Source organism: Bos javanicus, chromosome 13 (assembly GCF_032452875.1).
Source record: "Bos javanicus breed banteng chromosome 13, ARS-OSU_banteng_1.0, whole genome shotgun sequence".
Lineage (NCBI taxonomy): Eukaryota > Metazoa > Chordata > Mammalia > Artiodactyla > Bovidae > Bos > Bos javanicus.
Window position 1 is genome coordinate 43,807,950 of NC_083880.1, and position 15,881 is coordinate 43,823,830.

Here is a 15,881-nt window from a genome sequence, read left to right on the forward strand (position 1 = left end):
TCGACACTTTACCACACATTGTCTTTGCTCAACTGACAGATATTGCATGGTATCCCTTAGTCATTTTTGTTTACTATTTCCATAATATTATTCTTGGTTATGTCTCCCTATTGATACAACATTGGGATTTTTTATATCACTTTACTTGAGTTTATCTTGAATACCACCTCTTCTCTCCTAAACTCAGAATGTTTTCTATAGTGTTTGGATTTATGTCTCGAAATAATCCTTGAACTAATCTTCGGCCATCTAGGGTTTGGAGTTGAGGTTCTTGCAGATCTCCTGTGGGTCCCCCTGGGTTCACAGCAGCTATGGGGCCGTGACCTCATGGGGTTGTCCCAGGACTGCAGTGCCAAGTGGATGATGTGCACGGGTCTCTCCAGGGAAGACCTCTGAGCCCCTGTCCCCACTCCTCATCTGGGCCCCTCCCGGGGACTCAGTCCTGATCTGCCAGCTTCTCTTCCCTTCCCACCCAGCTCTGTGTGGACAGTTCTTTACAGCCTTGGTGTGGACAAGGCTTCCTGCTAGAGTCGTGTGTTTTCAGGAGATGGGACCCTGATGTGTTTCTGGGGGAGCTGAGCTCAGCATCCTCTTGTCCACCTGGAGCTCCTCCCCAGGACAGTGTGTGACACTCACTGTTCACTAAGTGTGGCTCCCGTGACTGTTCAGGAAGAGTCGGTGCCGATTTATTTTCTTCCTTTCCTCGACCATGGTTTCTTTTTTCTTTTTTTCTTTCTTTCTCCTTCCTTCCTTCTTTTCTTTCTGCTGTGTGGTGTGTGCATTCCTGTGTGTGTGTATGTGTTCCTGGGTGTGTATGCATTCATCATTGGGTACTTGAAACAACAGGCAACTACTCACTCTTGGTTGATTTCCTCCACGTCATGACTGGCCTTCACTAGTTAACTTGGCATGCTCCTTGTCCTGGGATCAGTCCAAAGGAAAGCTAAGGGCTGCTCAGTTTATTTCTGAGTCAACATCTTGCCTGACCCATGGGTGGCTGTTTTATTCCCATGAATATATGTCTGTTTTTGAATGCCCTATGTCCCCCAAATCCACATGCCAGTTCTACTCAGGGTTTTACATGGTCTAGTCTATGTCGCCACCCTTAATCCTTTGTCCCTGGTCCCACATATGTATAGTCCCCCTGTAGCTGTAATGAGACACTCCAGCTGCTCTTCAGTTTAAGCTTGTTTAGGTAAAGCACACATTCATCTTCAGGCTGTCCCCAAGTAGGTTGGAACATTGCATTAAGGTTTTCTGTGATCACTCTAGTTTGAGGGAGCTGAGTCACTGCTCTTTACAGATCAAGACTGCACTGCCCCAGGCAGGAGGATGGTACAGATGAGTAAAAACCCCACAAAATGTCCTTCCATCCTGTTCTGGATTTTTCATAACTGTGTGTTCACTTTGTCACCATAGATTTTGTTTGACTGTTTTCTAGAGCTCATATGACATTTTTCATCTGGGTTCTGATTGTTTTCTCATGTTTCTAAGGGAGAATTCAATACATCCTAGCCCACCATTTTGCTCACATCACTCTGTTAAATTTTGTTTAGTTTCACAACATTTCACGATATCAGTGCCTCACATTTTCCGGTACTTATCCCAAAGTTGTTACAATTTAACTTGCTTACAAGTTTTTCTTTCACGGGTAAGGCTGAGCAAAATAGCAAAGTATGTAAAATATGTATAATTTATATTATGATAGCTTTCTAAAAGTTATATAACTAAGTTCAAGGTATAAACCCTCTAAGAGTCAGTTTGCACACTGCACATGGTATCCAAAAACTGGCCAGAATGTGTGGTTTTGGTGTCCTTTTCAGGATTTCACCACCGTCAGGTCTGTAAAGTAAATTAATTTTGCTGGTGGTAAAAATAAAAGGCAAATTTATTTTCATTACTCAGCCATTAAAAAGAATACATTTGAATCAGTTCTAATGAGATGGATGAAACTGGAGCCTATTATACAGAGTGAAGTAAGCCAGAAAGAAAAACACCAATGCAGTATACTAATGCATATATATGGAATTTAGAAAGATGGTAATGACAACCCTGTATGAGAGACAGCAAAAAAGACACAGATGTATAGAACAGTCTTTTGGACTCTGTGGGAGAGGGGAGGGGGGATGATTTGGGAGAATGGCATTAAAACATGTATAATATCATATAAGAAACAAATTGCCAGTCCAGGTTCGATGCAGGATACAGGATGCTTGGGGCTGGTGCACTGGGACGACCCAGAGGGATGGTATGGGGAAGGAGGTGGGAGGGGGTTCAGGATGGGGAACACATGTACACCCATGGCAGATGCATGTTGTGTATGGCAAAACCAATACAATATTGTAAAGTAAAAAAATTAATTAATTAATTAAAAAAAAGAAGTTTTCATTCTTTATGAAGGGATATGAGTTTGAGTGAACTCTGGGAGTTGGTGATGGACAGGGAGGCCTGGCATGCTGAGATTCATGGGGTCGCAAAGAGTCGGACACGACTGAGCGACTCAACTGAACTGAACTGAAGATTTTTTAAAATGCTTATTGATCACTCCTTTAAATTGTGTGATTCTCTGTATGTGTGTATTTGTACTGTAAGATTCAGCTTCCTACTTAGAAAAATGAAAAAAGATTGCTATGTGGAAGTTTCTAGTCTAACATACAGTTTATACTTGTTCAGCCAACCTCATCAAAATGTATCCTAAGATTATACTGATTAAAAAAAACAAGCAAGTTAACTGGCTTTAATTCTCTTCTTACTCCATGGGAACTGATTTACTCATGCTCCTCCTACAAAGTATCTGCTAACATTGGACAGTGCAGCTGTGGCGTTACCTTCCTATTACATATAACCTGTGAAGGCAGAAGAAAAAAAATCAGTCTGCTTACCCAGAGGAGCAACAGGCAATGGAAACCCAATGCCAGAGGGTGAAGCTTAATGATGGCCACTTCATTCCTATCCTGGGATTTGGAACCTATACACCTGAGGAGGTAAGAGTAGTGGTTTGGGGTTGAGATATAAATAGTAGTGGATGTAACATGAGAGGAAGGGGACTTTGGTTGTCAAGCACTGAGCTCCTGTGTGACTCTGGGAGGATCACGTGGTTCCACTAACCAGGCTAGAACCGTGCCCTGTGAAAGAGGAGAGAGCATCCAGTCTCTACCCTGCATCAGGGTCTGAGGCTGTGCTCACCTTCAGATTACTCTGGGTTCCCCTGAAGTTTCCATCTCTTTCCCAGCTTGGCGGAAGAGGTGAGACTCGGCTTTCAAGAACGCTGCCTGTCAGCTGCTTTGCTTTGAGGAGCATTGTAATGGTGGGGTTTCTCTGTATGTTTCATTAATTCCAGAACCCTTTCCTTCTTCCAAAAACACATGACCCAGAGAAGTATTTGAGGTAGAAGATCCTGAAGATGAGGTGACTGAAAACTAATGGGAGAGAATTGCTTTTCTATTGTGAAATACCTGCTCGGTGCCAGGCAAGAAACACTCCAGTTGTGTTTTGACCTGTACTTCTGTTTCTGCTTGGAAGCTTATTCTAATGGAAAGTATAGCTTCATTAGAGGGGATAAGCTACACTCTTTCAGGAAAGATTTCAATTGTAGGGTTTGTATTTTATTTTTACTATACTCTTCAGCCCTTGTGCATAAGAGAGCCTAGTGGACAAGACTCTAGACTGGAAGCCAGAAAATTGGCTGCCCATCTTTTCCTTAAGAGTATGTGGTATGTGGTACCTCAATGTTTATCGCAGCACTGTTTATAATAGCCAGGACGTGGAAGCAACCTAGATGTCTATCAGCAGATGAATGGATAAGAAAGCTGTGGTACATATACACAATGGAGTATTACTCAGCCATTAAAAAGAATACATTCGAATCTGTTCTAATGAGATGGATGACACTGGAGCCTATTATACAGAGTGAAGTAAGCCAGAAAGAAAAATACCAATACAGTATACTAACACACATATATGGAATTTAGAAAGTTGGTAATGATAACCCTGTATGCAAGACAGCAAAAGAGACACAGATGTATAGAACAGTCTTTTGGACTCTGTGGGAGAGGGCGAGGGTGGGATGATTTGGGAGAATGGCATTGAAACATGTATAATATCATATAAGAAACAAATTGCCAGTCCAGGTTCGATGCAGGATACAGGATGCTTGGGGCTGGTGCACTGGGATGACCCAGAGGGATGGTACGAGGAGGGAGGTGGGAGGGGGGTTCAGGATGGGGAACACATGTACACCTGTGGCAGATTCATGTTGATGTATGGCAAAACCAATACAATATTGTAATTAGCCTCCAATTAAAATAAATAAATTTAAATTAAAAAAAAGAGTATGTGGTTGTGATGAGGAACTGGTCTTTAAACTTTGAGTCCCACTTTTTTCATCTACAAAACAGAAGGAAATATTCAGAAATACTTTGGAGATAGAAGACAGTGCTTGTTTTTTTTTTTTTTTTTGGCTTATGTGGCAACTTTATTGATTTGTCTCTACACAGTATCTTTTTTTTTTTTAAACTTTACAATATTGTATTAGTTTGGCCAAATATCGAAATGAATCTGCCACAGGTATACCTGTGTTCCCCATCCTGAACCCTCCTCCCTCCTCCCTCCCCATACCCTCCCTCTGGGTCATCCCAGTGCACCAGCCCCAAGCATCCAGCATCGTGCATCAAACCTGGACTCTGTCTGTCTCGGTTCGTACACAGGGTTATTGATATTCCATATATATGTGTTAGTGTACTGTATTGGTGTTTTCCTTTCTGGCTTACTTCACTCTGTATAATAGGTTCCAGTTTCATCCATCTCATTAGAACTGATTCAAATGTATTCTTTTTAATGGCTGAGTAATACTCCATTGTGTATATGTACCACAGCTTTCTTATCCATTCATCTGCTGATGGACATCTAGGTTGCTTCCATGTCCTGGCTATTATAAACAGTGCTGCGATGAACATTGGGGTACATGTGTCTCTTTCCCTTCTGGTTTCCTCAGTGTGTATGCCCAGCAGTGGGATTGCTGGATCATAAGGCAGTTCTATTTCCAGTTTTTAAAGGAATCTCCACACTGTTCTCCATAGTGGCTGTACTAGTTTGCATTCCCACCAACAATGTAAGAGAGTTCCCTTTTCTCCACACCCTCTCCAGCATTTATTGCTTGTAGACTTTTGGATTGCAGCCATTCTGACTGGCGTGAAATGATACCTCATAGTGGTTTTGATTTGCATTTCTCTGATAATGAGTGATGTTGAGCATCTTTTCATGTGTTTGTTAGCCATCTGTATGTCTTCTTTGGAGAAATGTCTATGTAGTTCTTTGGCCCATTTTTTGATTGGGTCATTTATTTTTCTGGAGTTGAGCTGTAGGAGTTACTTGTATATTTTTGAGATTAGTTGTTTGTCAGTTGCTTCATACCATGTTCATGGATTTGAAGAATCAATATAGTGAAAATGAGTATACTACCCAAAGCAATTTATAGATTCAATGCAATCCCTATCAAGCTACCAAAGGTATTCTTCACAGAGCTAGGACAAATAATTTCACAATTTGTATGGAAATACAAAAAACCTTGAATAGCCAAAGCGATCTTGAGAAAGAAGAATGGAACTGGAGGAATCAACCTACCTGACTTCAGGCTCTACTACAAAGCCACAGTTATCAAGACAGTATGGTACTGGCACAAAGACAGAAATATTGATCAATGGAACAAAATAGAAAGCCCAGAGATAAATCCATGCACATATGGACACCTTATCTTTGACAAAGGAGGCAAGAATATACAATGGATTAAAGACAATCTCTTTAATAAGTGGTGCTGGGAAAACTGGTCAACCACTTGTAAAAGAATGAATCTAGAACACTTTCTAACACCATACACAAAAATAAACTCAAAATGGATTAATGATCTCAATGTAAGACCAGAAACTATAAAACTCCTAGAGGAGAACATAGGCAAAACACTCTCCGACATACATCACAGCAGGATCCTCTATGACCCACCTCCCAGAATATTGGAAATAAAAGCAAAAATAAACAAATGGGACCTAATTAAACTTAAAAGCTTCTGCACAACAAAGGAAACTATTAGCAAAGTGCTTGTTTACTTTGTAGAGCAAAGTGGACTGAGGGGAGGGAAGGGTTTAGGCTATTTTTGAAGCTCACTGGTTCATTACTCAGTACATCCCTGAATGCCCCTGCATTTAAGTTAAACAGGGACTAGAGCCAAAAGAGGGCAATTAGACCAAGGATCTACCTCCTTGAAAAAGGAAAGATTCTAAGTCACATAAAAACAAATGGAATATTATTCAGCCTTTATAAAAGAAGTTATCCTTTTGCCACTTGCAACAACATGGAGGAACCTGGAGAATATTAAACTAAGTGAAATAAGCCAGAAGTAGGAAGACAAATACTGCCTAATCTCTTTGTTGGTGGAATCTAAAAAAGTGAAACTCAGAAGCAGAGAGTAGAGGAATGGTGACCAGAAACTGAGTACATGCTGGGGAAAATGGCAAGATAATGGTCAAGGATACAGACCTTCAGTTATAAGATAAGTTCTGAGATGTAATGTAGAGCGTGGTAACTATAGTTTAAAAAATGGATTGTATTCATGAGATTTGCTAAGAAACTAGATATTAAGTATTCTCCCCACAGCCAAAAGTTATCCATATGAGGTGACAGAGCTGTTATTAGTTTGATTGTGTTAATCATTAACAATGGATAATTATATGAGAATATTGGTTTGTAAAACTTGAATACATGCAGATTTTATTTGGTGTATTCTATATGGCTTCACTGGTAGACAGAGGTCCCAGAAGATTTCACCTGGTTTCTTGATGCTTTTCAGCTCAGTTCAGTTGCTCAGTCGTGTCCAACTCTTTGGAACCCATGGACTGCAGCACGCCTGGCTTCCCTGTCCATCACCAACTCCTGGAGCTTACTCAAACTCATGTCCATCAAGTCAGTGATGCCATCCAACTTTCTCATCCTCTGTTGTCCCCTTCTCCTCCTACCTTCAATCTTTCCCAGCATCAGGGTCTTTTCCAATGAGTCTATTCTTCACATCAGGTGGCCAAAGTATTGGAGTTTCAGCTGCAACATCAGTCCTTCCAATGAATATTCAGGACTGATTTTCTTTAGGATGGACTGGTTTGATCTCCTTGCAGTCCAAGGGACTCAAGAGTCTTCTCCAACACCATAGTTCAAAAGCATCAATTCTTCTGCACTCAGCTTTATTTACAGTCCAACTCTCACATCCATACATGACTACTGGAAAAACCAGAGCTTTGATTAGACAGACCTTTGCTGGCAAAGTAATGTCTCTGATTTTTAATATGTTATGTACATTGGTCATAGCTTTTCTTCCAAGAAGCAAGCTTTTTTTAAATTTCATGGCTGCAGTCACCATCTGCAGTGATTTTGGAGCCCGAGAAAATAAAGTCTCTGACTGTTTCCATTGTTTCTCCATCTATTTGCCATGCAGTGTTGGGATCAGATGCCATGATCTTGACTTTTTGAATGTTGAATTTTAAGCCAGCTTCTTCACTCTTCTCTTTCACTTTCATCAAGAGGTTCTTTAGTTCCTCTTCACTTTCTACCTTAAGAGTGGTGTCATCTGCATATCTGAGTTTATTGATATTTCTCCTGGCAATCTTGATTCCAGCTTGTGCTTCATGCAGGCCAGCATTTTGCATGATGTACTTTGCATATGTTACATAAGCAGGGTGACAATATACAGCCTCGACGTACTCCTTTCTTGATGCTTTTACCAGGTACTTTATACCTTTGTGGATTTTGCTTCAAGCATCTCACAGTGTGAATTGTATCCATGAATACCACTTTATGCTAAGTATTACAATTTTTTCCAGAAAATCACTGAATCTGGAGTTTTTCTTGGGGTCGTTTGATACCTGTGATCAACCACTGATCACCTGGGATTGAAGGGTTCCTGGTCATCCATTTAATCACCGACCAGGAAAGTTCAGGAAAACTGTCATGGGTTCATCACCACACATGCAGAATGAACCAAAAGCACAAAGAAAAGTTGATTATTGGAAAGATCAAAGCTTGTGGCTCAGCAATTTCTTAATCGTGGGGATGTTCAATTCTACCTTTGTTGCTTATGTAGGTTCCTAAGAGTGAAGCTCTGGAGGTCACCAAATTCGCTATAGAGGTTGGGTTCCGCCACATTGACAGTGCTCATGCGTACAGAAATGAAGAGCAGGTTGGCCAAGCCATTCGAAGCAAGATTGCCGATGGCACTGTGAAGAGAGAAGACATATTCTACACTTCAAAGGTGATTTGTGTGTTGTGTGTGTGCACGTGTGCACAACTAGTTGTATGCAGGTGATAATTATGTAATAGGATCAGTAATTAGGTGAATGTTGTTTACTGATACAGCTTTCTTTCCACACATATTTATATGTTAAATGTAGTTTCCTCCTCCCTTGCCCAAAAATAGAAAGTGATACCAACTTTTTCTTCGCTGCTCTGTTCAAATTTTAAAGTCACTTTCCTTCTCTGAGCCTAGACCAGAGGAGTGTGATTTAGTATGGTCTAAGGATTCATACAGAAGTGTGAATAGATTATAGCTTTCCTTATCATCTGGGTGAGTTTCTCAAATTTCTTCACATTCTGAATTTCAGTTCTCAACTCTAAGAATAAGAGAGAACATTAGGAGAGGGATTTTGTATATTCCACAAGATCTAGCCAAAGTGTCTTGAATTATGTTCTGCTCATGTTAATATGTTCAAAATACTTTTTTTTCTACAGTTATGTAAACAAAATGCTAATTAATTCTGAGAGGACTGATTGAATTAGACTAAGTTTGTGCTTTTACGCTGTATTAAACACAATTCAGATGATAGGCATGGTAATTATGTTATAATGTTATTTATCTTGATTAATTTTATTCTATTATGAATGATGTACTGATGATAAATTCAGTCAAATAAAGTTTGCATGGGTGGGTTAGATAAAAAATGGAACTCAAGAAAAAAAGGAGCATTTTTCCCAGTAGTCATCCATTTCTAAGCAATAAAAATGTTTAATCATTAAATGAAACAAGACAAACAAAATGACCTACTGCCTTCATTTAATATAACTTCTATTATTTAACCTCTGCAGCTTTGGTCCACATCCCTTCAACCAGAGTTGGTCCAATCAGCCTTGGAAAAGTCATTGAAAAGCCTTCAACTGGACTATGTTGATCTCTATCTTATTCATACTCCAGTGCCTCTGAAGGTTGGCAATTTGTGTGATCACCTCTATCTTATTTCATGTGTCACAATGTCTATCAGCTTCCATGGATGGTTGGCTTAAGATTTTTCATAGTACTTTTTTCATAGTACTTAAGTATTTTTCATAGTACAGTGTAGGGTGTACTCTACACTGAGGAAAGTTGAGTTGCAGTATTCTTAGAAATGGGTCCATTTTTCTATCTCTTATCATGGCATTATCATGGCATTACTCTTGGTTTGTTTTATTTTCACTGAACATTTTTGATCGGTGGCAAATATGGCCTTTGGGGCCTCCAGGCTCATGGTCATGAACATTTGAGAGCATGTCTAGATCTTCCACATTCCATATCAACCTAAGGAGAGCCTTGCTGGTTCATATGCCTGCCCTAGGGCACCTGATGCTCAAAGGGAAAAGGAAGTCTGATATTTAGCCCAGGTCAAGTTTGCAATTTTAATGCCAGAAGTAAGGCATAACTTACAGTCACTCCCAGTGCAATGGAGGTATTTTGCAAGAGGAAAGTAAAAGATGCAGAAAAAAATTCAAGTAACTCATTGACAGTCCCCATTAGAATGTAGGAAAATTGTATTTATCAAAACGTAAGTGTAAGAGATTAGTGGAAAATTGCCTTCTAAACACATTTCTCAAAACTCCATTTGTAAAGCACTTTGCAAATATTAGTATCTAGAATGTTGTAAACCTATCTCATAGAGGTTTGATGCCCTGGTCCTAGATGTGCCTGGCTGTTTGGCTAAGTGTGGGGAAATCATTTTGTAACACCTCTAAAATGACTGCTTCTATTCCAGCCAGGGGAGGAAATTTTGCCAACAGGTGAAGATGGAAAACTGATACTTGACTCAGTGGATCTCCGTCACACGTGGGAAGTGAGTCCAGGGAAGAGAAAACCAGGGGAGGAGCCAGGAGATAGGGAACCTCCTCATTTCTTCCACCTGTGAGAATGGGCTGTGGCCCATCAGACTCAGCAGTTCATGAATCTAAGGGCTGGGATGCTGGGGTTGTGGGGAGGAAACCATTGCTGAAATGTTCACAGAGAAGAACAGTGGAGAAGAATTTGGGACGGTAACATAGGCATCTATTTGTTTTCCATGTATTATGTCTTCTCCAGGGTTTTTCTAACTGTGTAATTAGACACAATTACACAGGTAATTCTTCCTGTGTCATGAACTTTTCCACTTTTTCCTTCCTTATAATCAATGCTAATTTTTGACAAGAGACACTTTTAACAATTTTTTTTCAGCCATTAACCTTGTTTTATTGCCCATTCCAAGTGACTGTTCATGACTGTTCACCACCCCTCCCTCCCAGGCCCTGGAGAAGTGTAAGGATGCAGGGCTGACCAAGTCTATTGGGGTGTCCAACTTCAATCACAAGCAGCTGGAGAAGATCCTGAACAAGCCGGGGCTCAAGTACAAGCCCGTCTGCAACCAGGTGAGCAGACTTGACTCCTCTCCCTCCTGCTCTTCACAACCTCCTTCTTACACTGGAGCCAGATGTCTGTCTGGCCTTCCCTCCTGTTCATTTGACCTTTGTGGACATAGGATTCTAGAGAGCAGAGCCTCTGCCTGGACAGTGTAAATAGAATCCATAACAGTATCTCTGACTGATAAAGTCTGGGTGGAAAAGGCGGGGAGGGCTTCCTGCTAAATTGTGGGTAGGAACTGAGGGAAGTGAAAAGGAGTTAGACTCAACACCCAAAACTTAGAGAAAGGGGTTTTTCCCCTGAGCTTAAAGCATGACCAGAAATCAGATGTCACAAAGCGTCTCGGAGGGAACTATGTACATTAATGAAACATGGAACAGGAAGTAAACAAAGAGAAAAATCAGCTGAGATGGGTGTTAAGAGTTTGTATGGAGTTTGAATGCCTGAATCCTTTGTCTTGGTTTCTCTGCATTTATGGGTCTTCAACCAAGTTTGCTGGAGGCTATTAAAGTTCATCAAGTTTGATGGATGAAGTTAAAGGCTTATGGTGATACTAACCACTGATGAAATATTCATTCAGGAATACTTACTCAATCGTAGAGCACACCTTGTGATTTACTCAAGCTTGGACTGGTTGTCCCATCAATGTCCATCACAAAATTAACTGATTAAACTTACTTTTCTATGTCTGTTTCTGTTCTCGAACTTTTTTTGGTTCTATTTTTTACCTTATTGTGGTAAAAGAAGACCATGAGACCTAACCTCATAGCAAGTTTTGAAGTATTCATATAATACAATACAGTGTTGTTTATTATAGGGACAGTGTTGGAAGCAGATCTAAAATTCATTCATCTTGTATAATTGAGACTTCACATCATGCTTATCAATTCCAGATTCCCCCCTCCTCCTAGCCCCTGGTGACCATCTCTCTGCTGTTTAATTCTAAGTTTGACAGATCTAGATATGCCATATACCTGAGATGTGATACATATGTCATGTAATCTTCACCCTTCTGCAACAGTCTTATTTCGTACGTACCATAATGTCTTTAAGTTACAAGTTGGAGTCAAAGAAAAAGAATCTTATATGGAAAGTGTAGCTTACACAATTCAAGAAATATATATATATATATTTTAGTTATAAAAGTTAAGGAATTAATGTGATTCTGGTATCAGTTTTACTTCCATGTTTTTATTGTGAAAAATTTCAGATATTAGAACAGTTAAGGATACAATAGTGTGTGTGTATATATATATATATTTAATTCTATGGATTTATATAATAAATATATATATTATGTTTTGACAACCTGAATCTGATATGGTTCACATGTCACTTTGAGTCATATTTTTCATGGTTTTTAACCTAGAATCGTCACTGAATCATTATGTCATGAAGATAGCGAGACAAGTTCTCAACAAACACACTGTATTTATCATCATTATTTTGTGACATTGATTAACTTGTTTGTCTGGTTCTAGTTTATGTAAATTAGTATTTAAATCTGAATTCCTTACTACATTTGACAAGAAAACGTCCTTTTATTTTTCCATTCTCCATAAATCTTTATTTTTTTTAACTTATTTTAACTGGAGGCTGATGATTACTTTACAGTATTATGGTGTTTTTGCCATACATTCACATGAATCAGCCGTGGGTGTCCTTGTGTGCTGTGCCTCTCACATACACCTGAGTAGGAAGCATGTGATGACAAGTTGTCCTTCTGTGAATAGTGGTATTTTGTTCTCCTGGTAAAACTACTTGTAGCTAGATTTTTTGTTTGGAAGTGTGTACTTTCCTGTTGAAATTATCTAGTCATCTTTCGGATAATAACTTTCATCAGAGGAATTTCGATTTCCCCCAAATTTTCACAAAACGGTTGAGAATCCTTCAATGACTCCCATATGCATTAATTATTTCATTGGGATATTTTTCAATATTTTCAATTTTAAGCAATATTTTTAATCTCCTGACCTAACATTTTATTGTAAAGACAAAATTCCTTCATTAAGTCAACATAAAATGCACTTATTCCTGTAAGACAGAGTAAAAACTTAACTCCTTCCCATTAATTGTCAGTTTCTAAGAAAGGATTTATTGTACTACTCACCATCCATGGAAGAAAATTGTTTGTTCTTTCTCCCGCTCTCATCACTAGAGCCTCAGGGATTTTTATTTACTCTGTGTGCTACATTTGTTTTCACTCATAATTCTTTTTGATGCTCAAGTTTACCCAAATGCTACCAGTGGGACCTCCCCCTTCCATCACACTAGATCCCCTCCCATCACACTAGATCCTATAGTCCCAAGATTCTAACAGCTCTTTTTCTGTCTCCAGTCTGGAATTAGACATATGTCTTGGTGGTGTTCAGCGGTATTTAGTAACCAAGGTCTGGTTCCTAGACTTGCTTGTTCTCAGGAATTATTACTATTTTTTTTTAATCTTTTCAGGAAACAGAGATAAAATTTGTCTTTTTTTTTTAAATCATTATTGAGGTTGATGTTTCCAGTTGTAATTTGATTTGCACAGGTTTTTTTTTTTTTTCTTTAGCATATGTAATTTTTACTTTTATGCTTCCTCTGACATATTACCTTTTCATATAACTTGACAACTCTTCTCTGTTGGTGTTCTACAGGTGGAATGTCACCCTTATCTCAATCAGAGCAAGCTGCTGGAGTTCTGCAAGTCACACGATATTGTCCTGGTTGCCTATGGTGCTCTGGGGGCCCAGCGGTCATCAAAATGGTATGAACATTACTGAAGGCCACAGGCAGTTACTCTGAAAATCAATTTTTTTAAGTCTTTACTGAATTTGTTACAATACTGTTTCTGTTTTATGTTTTGGTTTTTGGGCTTCAAGGCATATGGGATCTTAGCTCCCTGACCAAAGATCAAACCCTCAACCCCTGAACTGGAAGATGAAGTCTTAACCACTGGACAACCAGGGAAGTCCATAAAACTCAAATTTTGAGAAAATATTTTTATAATAATATACACAGTGTTTTTTTCATACTGTTCATGGGGTTCCACGGGACTGGAAAAGGTCCGTTTTCATTCCAATCTCAAAGAAAGGCAATTCCAAAGAATGTTCAAACTACCTCACAATTGCACTCATTTCACATGCTAGCAAAGTAATGTTCAAAATTCTCCAAGCTAGGCTTCAACAGTACATGAACTTCCAGATGTTCAAGCTGGATTTAGAAAAGACAGAAGGAACCAGAGATCAAATTGCCAACATCCTCTGGATCATCAAAAAAGCAAGAGAATTCCAGAAAAACATCTACTTCTGCTTTACTGACTACACCAAAGCCTTTGACTGTGTGGATCACAACACTTGGAAAATTCTTAAAGAGATGGGAATACCAGACCACATGAGCTGCCTACTGAGAAATCTGTAAGCAGGTCAAGAAGCAACAGTTAGAGCTGTACATGGAACAAAAGAATGGTTACAAATCAGTAAAAGAGTACATCAAGCCTGTATATTGTCACCCTGCTTATTTAATTTATATGCAGAGTACATCATGCAGAATGCTGGGTTGGATGAAGCACAAGCTGGAATCAAGATTGCTGGGGAAAATATCAATAACTTCAGATACACAGATGATACCACTCTTATGGCAGAAAGTGAAGAAGAACTAAAGAGCCTCTTGATGAAAGTGAAAGAGGAGAGTAAAAAAGTTGGCTTAAAGCTCAACATTCAAAAAACTAAGATCATGTCATCCGGTCCCATCACATCATGGCAAATAGATGGGGAAACAACAGAAACACTAAAAGTCTTTATTTTGGGGGGCTCCAAAATCACTGCAGATGGTGACTGCAGCCATGAAATTAAAAGACCCTTGCTCCTTGGAAGACAAGCTATGACCAACCTAGACAGAATGTTAAAAAGCAGAGACATTACTTCTCCAACAAAGGTCCATCTAGTCAAAGCTCTGGTTTTTCCCGTGGTGATGTATGGATCTGAGAGTTGGACTGTAAAGAAAGCTGAGCACCAAAGAATTGATACTTTTGAACTGTGGTGTTGGAGAAGACTCCTGAGAGTCCCTTGGACTGCAAGGAGATCCAACCAGTAATTCCTAAAGGAAATCAGTCCTGAATATTCATTGGAAGGACTAATGCTGAAGCTGAAACTCAAATCCTTTGGCCACCTGATTCAAAGAACTGACTTACTGGAAAAGACCCTGATGCTAGGAAAGATTGAAGACAGGAGGAGAAGGGGATGACAGAAGATGAGATGGTTGGATGGCATCATTAACTCAATAGACATGAGTTTGAGTAAACTCCAGGAGTTGGTGATGGACACGGAGGAATGGCATGCTGCAGTCCATGGAGTCACAAAGAGTCGGACACGACTGAGTGACTGAACTGAACTGAGCTGAATGCAGTGTTCTGGAGATAACATTTAACTGATGGGAAGAGAAGAGAAATGGGACATAATCCTTCTGTTTTGTCTTACAATCACAAGCCAAATTGATTTTTTTTACATTTCATGTGTCTTGTTGTATGTAGATTTTAATGCAAGTGTCTCTGCATTGAACACTTAAGAGATAAGCTTAAGTCATGACTTACTTATTTTTTAACAAATGAACATGGTGCTAGTAATAAAAGTTTCAAGTCTCCCTCACCTTATATCTAAACTCAGGATAAGAAATGTACCTCCTAGGGACTGCAAGGAGATCAAACCAGTCAATCCTAAACGAACTCAGTCCTGAATATTCATTAGAAGGACTAATGCTGACTGAAGCTCCAATACTTTGGCCATATGATGTGAAGAACCAACTCATTAGAAAAGACCTTGATTCTGGGAAAGATTGAAAGCAGGAGGCGAATGGGATGACAGAAGATAAGATGGTGGGATGGATAACTGACTCAATGGACATAAGTTTGAGCAAGCTCCGGGAGATAGTGAAGGATAGATAAGCCTGGCGTGCTGCAGTCCATGGGGCGCAAATAGGCAGACATGACTGAGTGACTGAATAACAACCCAGATCTATGATGATCAAAAAAATCACAAATTGAATCATTTTAGTGAAAAATTGTTTGTAGGAGTATTGCACAATGCAAATAATGATGAAATCTCATTTTTGGACTACTCAATTTTTATCAACACTTCAGAAAAGTGAAAATTGAAAACAAAAAAACATTTCCCTGTGTCCATCTCTTTTTATTTTCTTGCCTTTGTACTTATTTTAGAGCTATGATTATTAA

At 39.3% G+C, this 15,881-nt stretch overlaps 2 protein-coding genes across 3 annotated transcripts in view; both read left to right on the forward strand.

The window, feature by feature from the left end:
• Positions 1–15,881, forward strand: part of LOC133259260 (dihydrodiol dehydrogenase 3-like) — a 168,399-nt gene that overhangs the window by 79,720 nt on the left and 72,798 nt on the right. Inside the window, exons 5-6 of one of the 2 annotated variants that reach the window (XM_061436511.1) lie at positions 10,558–10,680; positions 13,309–13,463. The exons of the other annotated variant lie outside the window; for it this stretch is intronic. Of the exons in view, the coding sequence (XP_061292495.1) occupies positions 10,558–10,680; positions 13,309–13,434 (249 nt within the window). The 3' untranslated portion in view covers positions 13,435–13,463. Of the gene's footprint in view, positions 1–10,557; positions 10,681–13,308; positions 13,464–15,881 lie in introns of those variants that run through there. 2 annotated transcript variants of the gene reach the window in all.
• LOC133258875 (prostaglandin F synthase 1-like) lies at positions 2,690–9,315 on the forward strand. The gene is made up of 3 exons (XM_061435562.1): positions 2,690–2,984; positions 8,123–8,290; positions 9,121–9,315. Exons 1-3 carry the CDS (start codon positions 2,901–2,903, stop codon positions 9,313–9,315), a joined length of 447 nt encoding a protein of 148 aa, XP_061291546.1. The 5' UTR covers positions 2,690–2,900.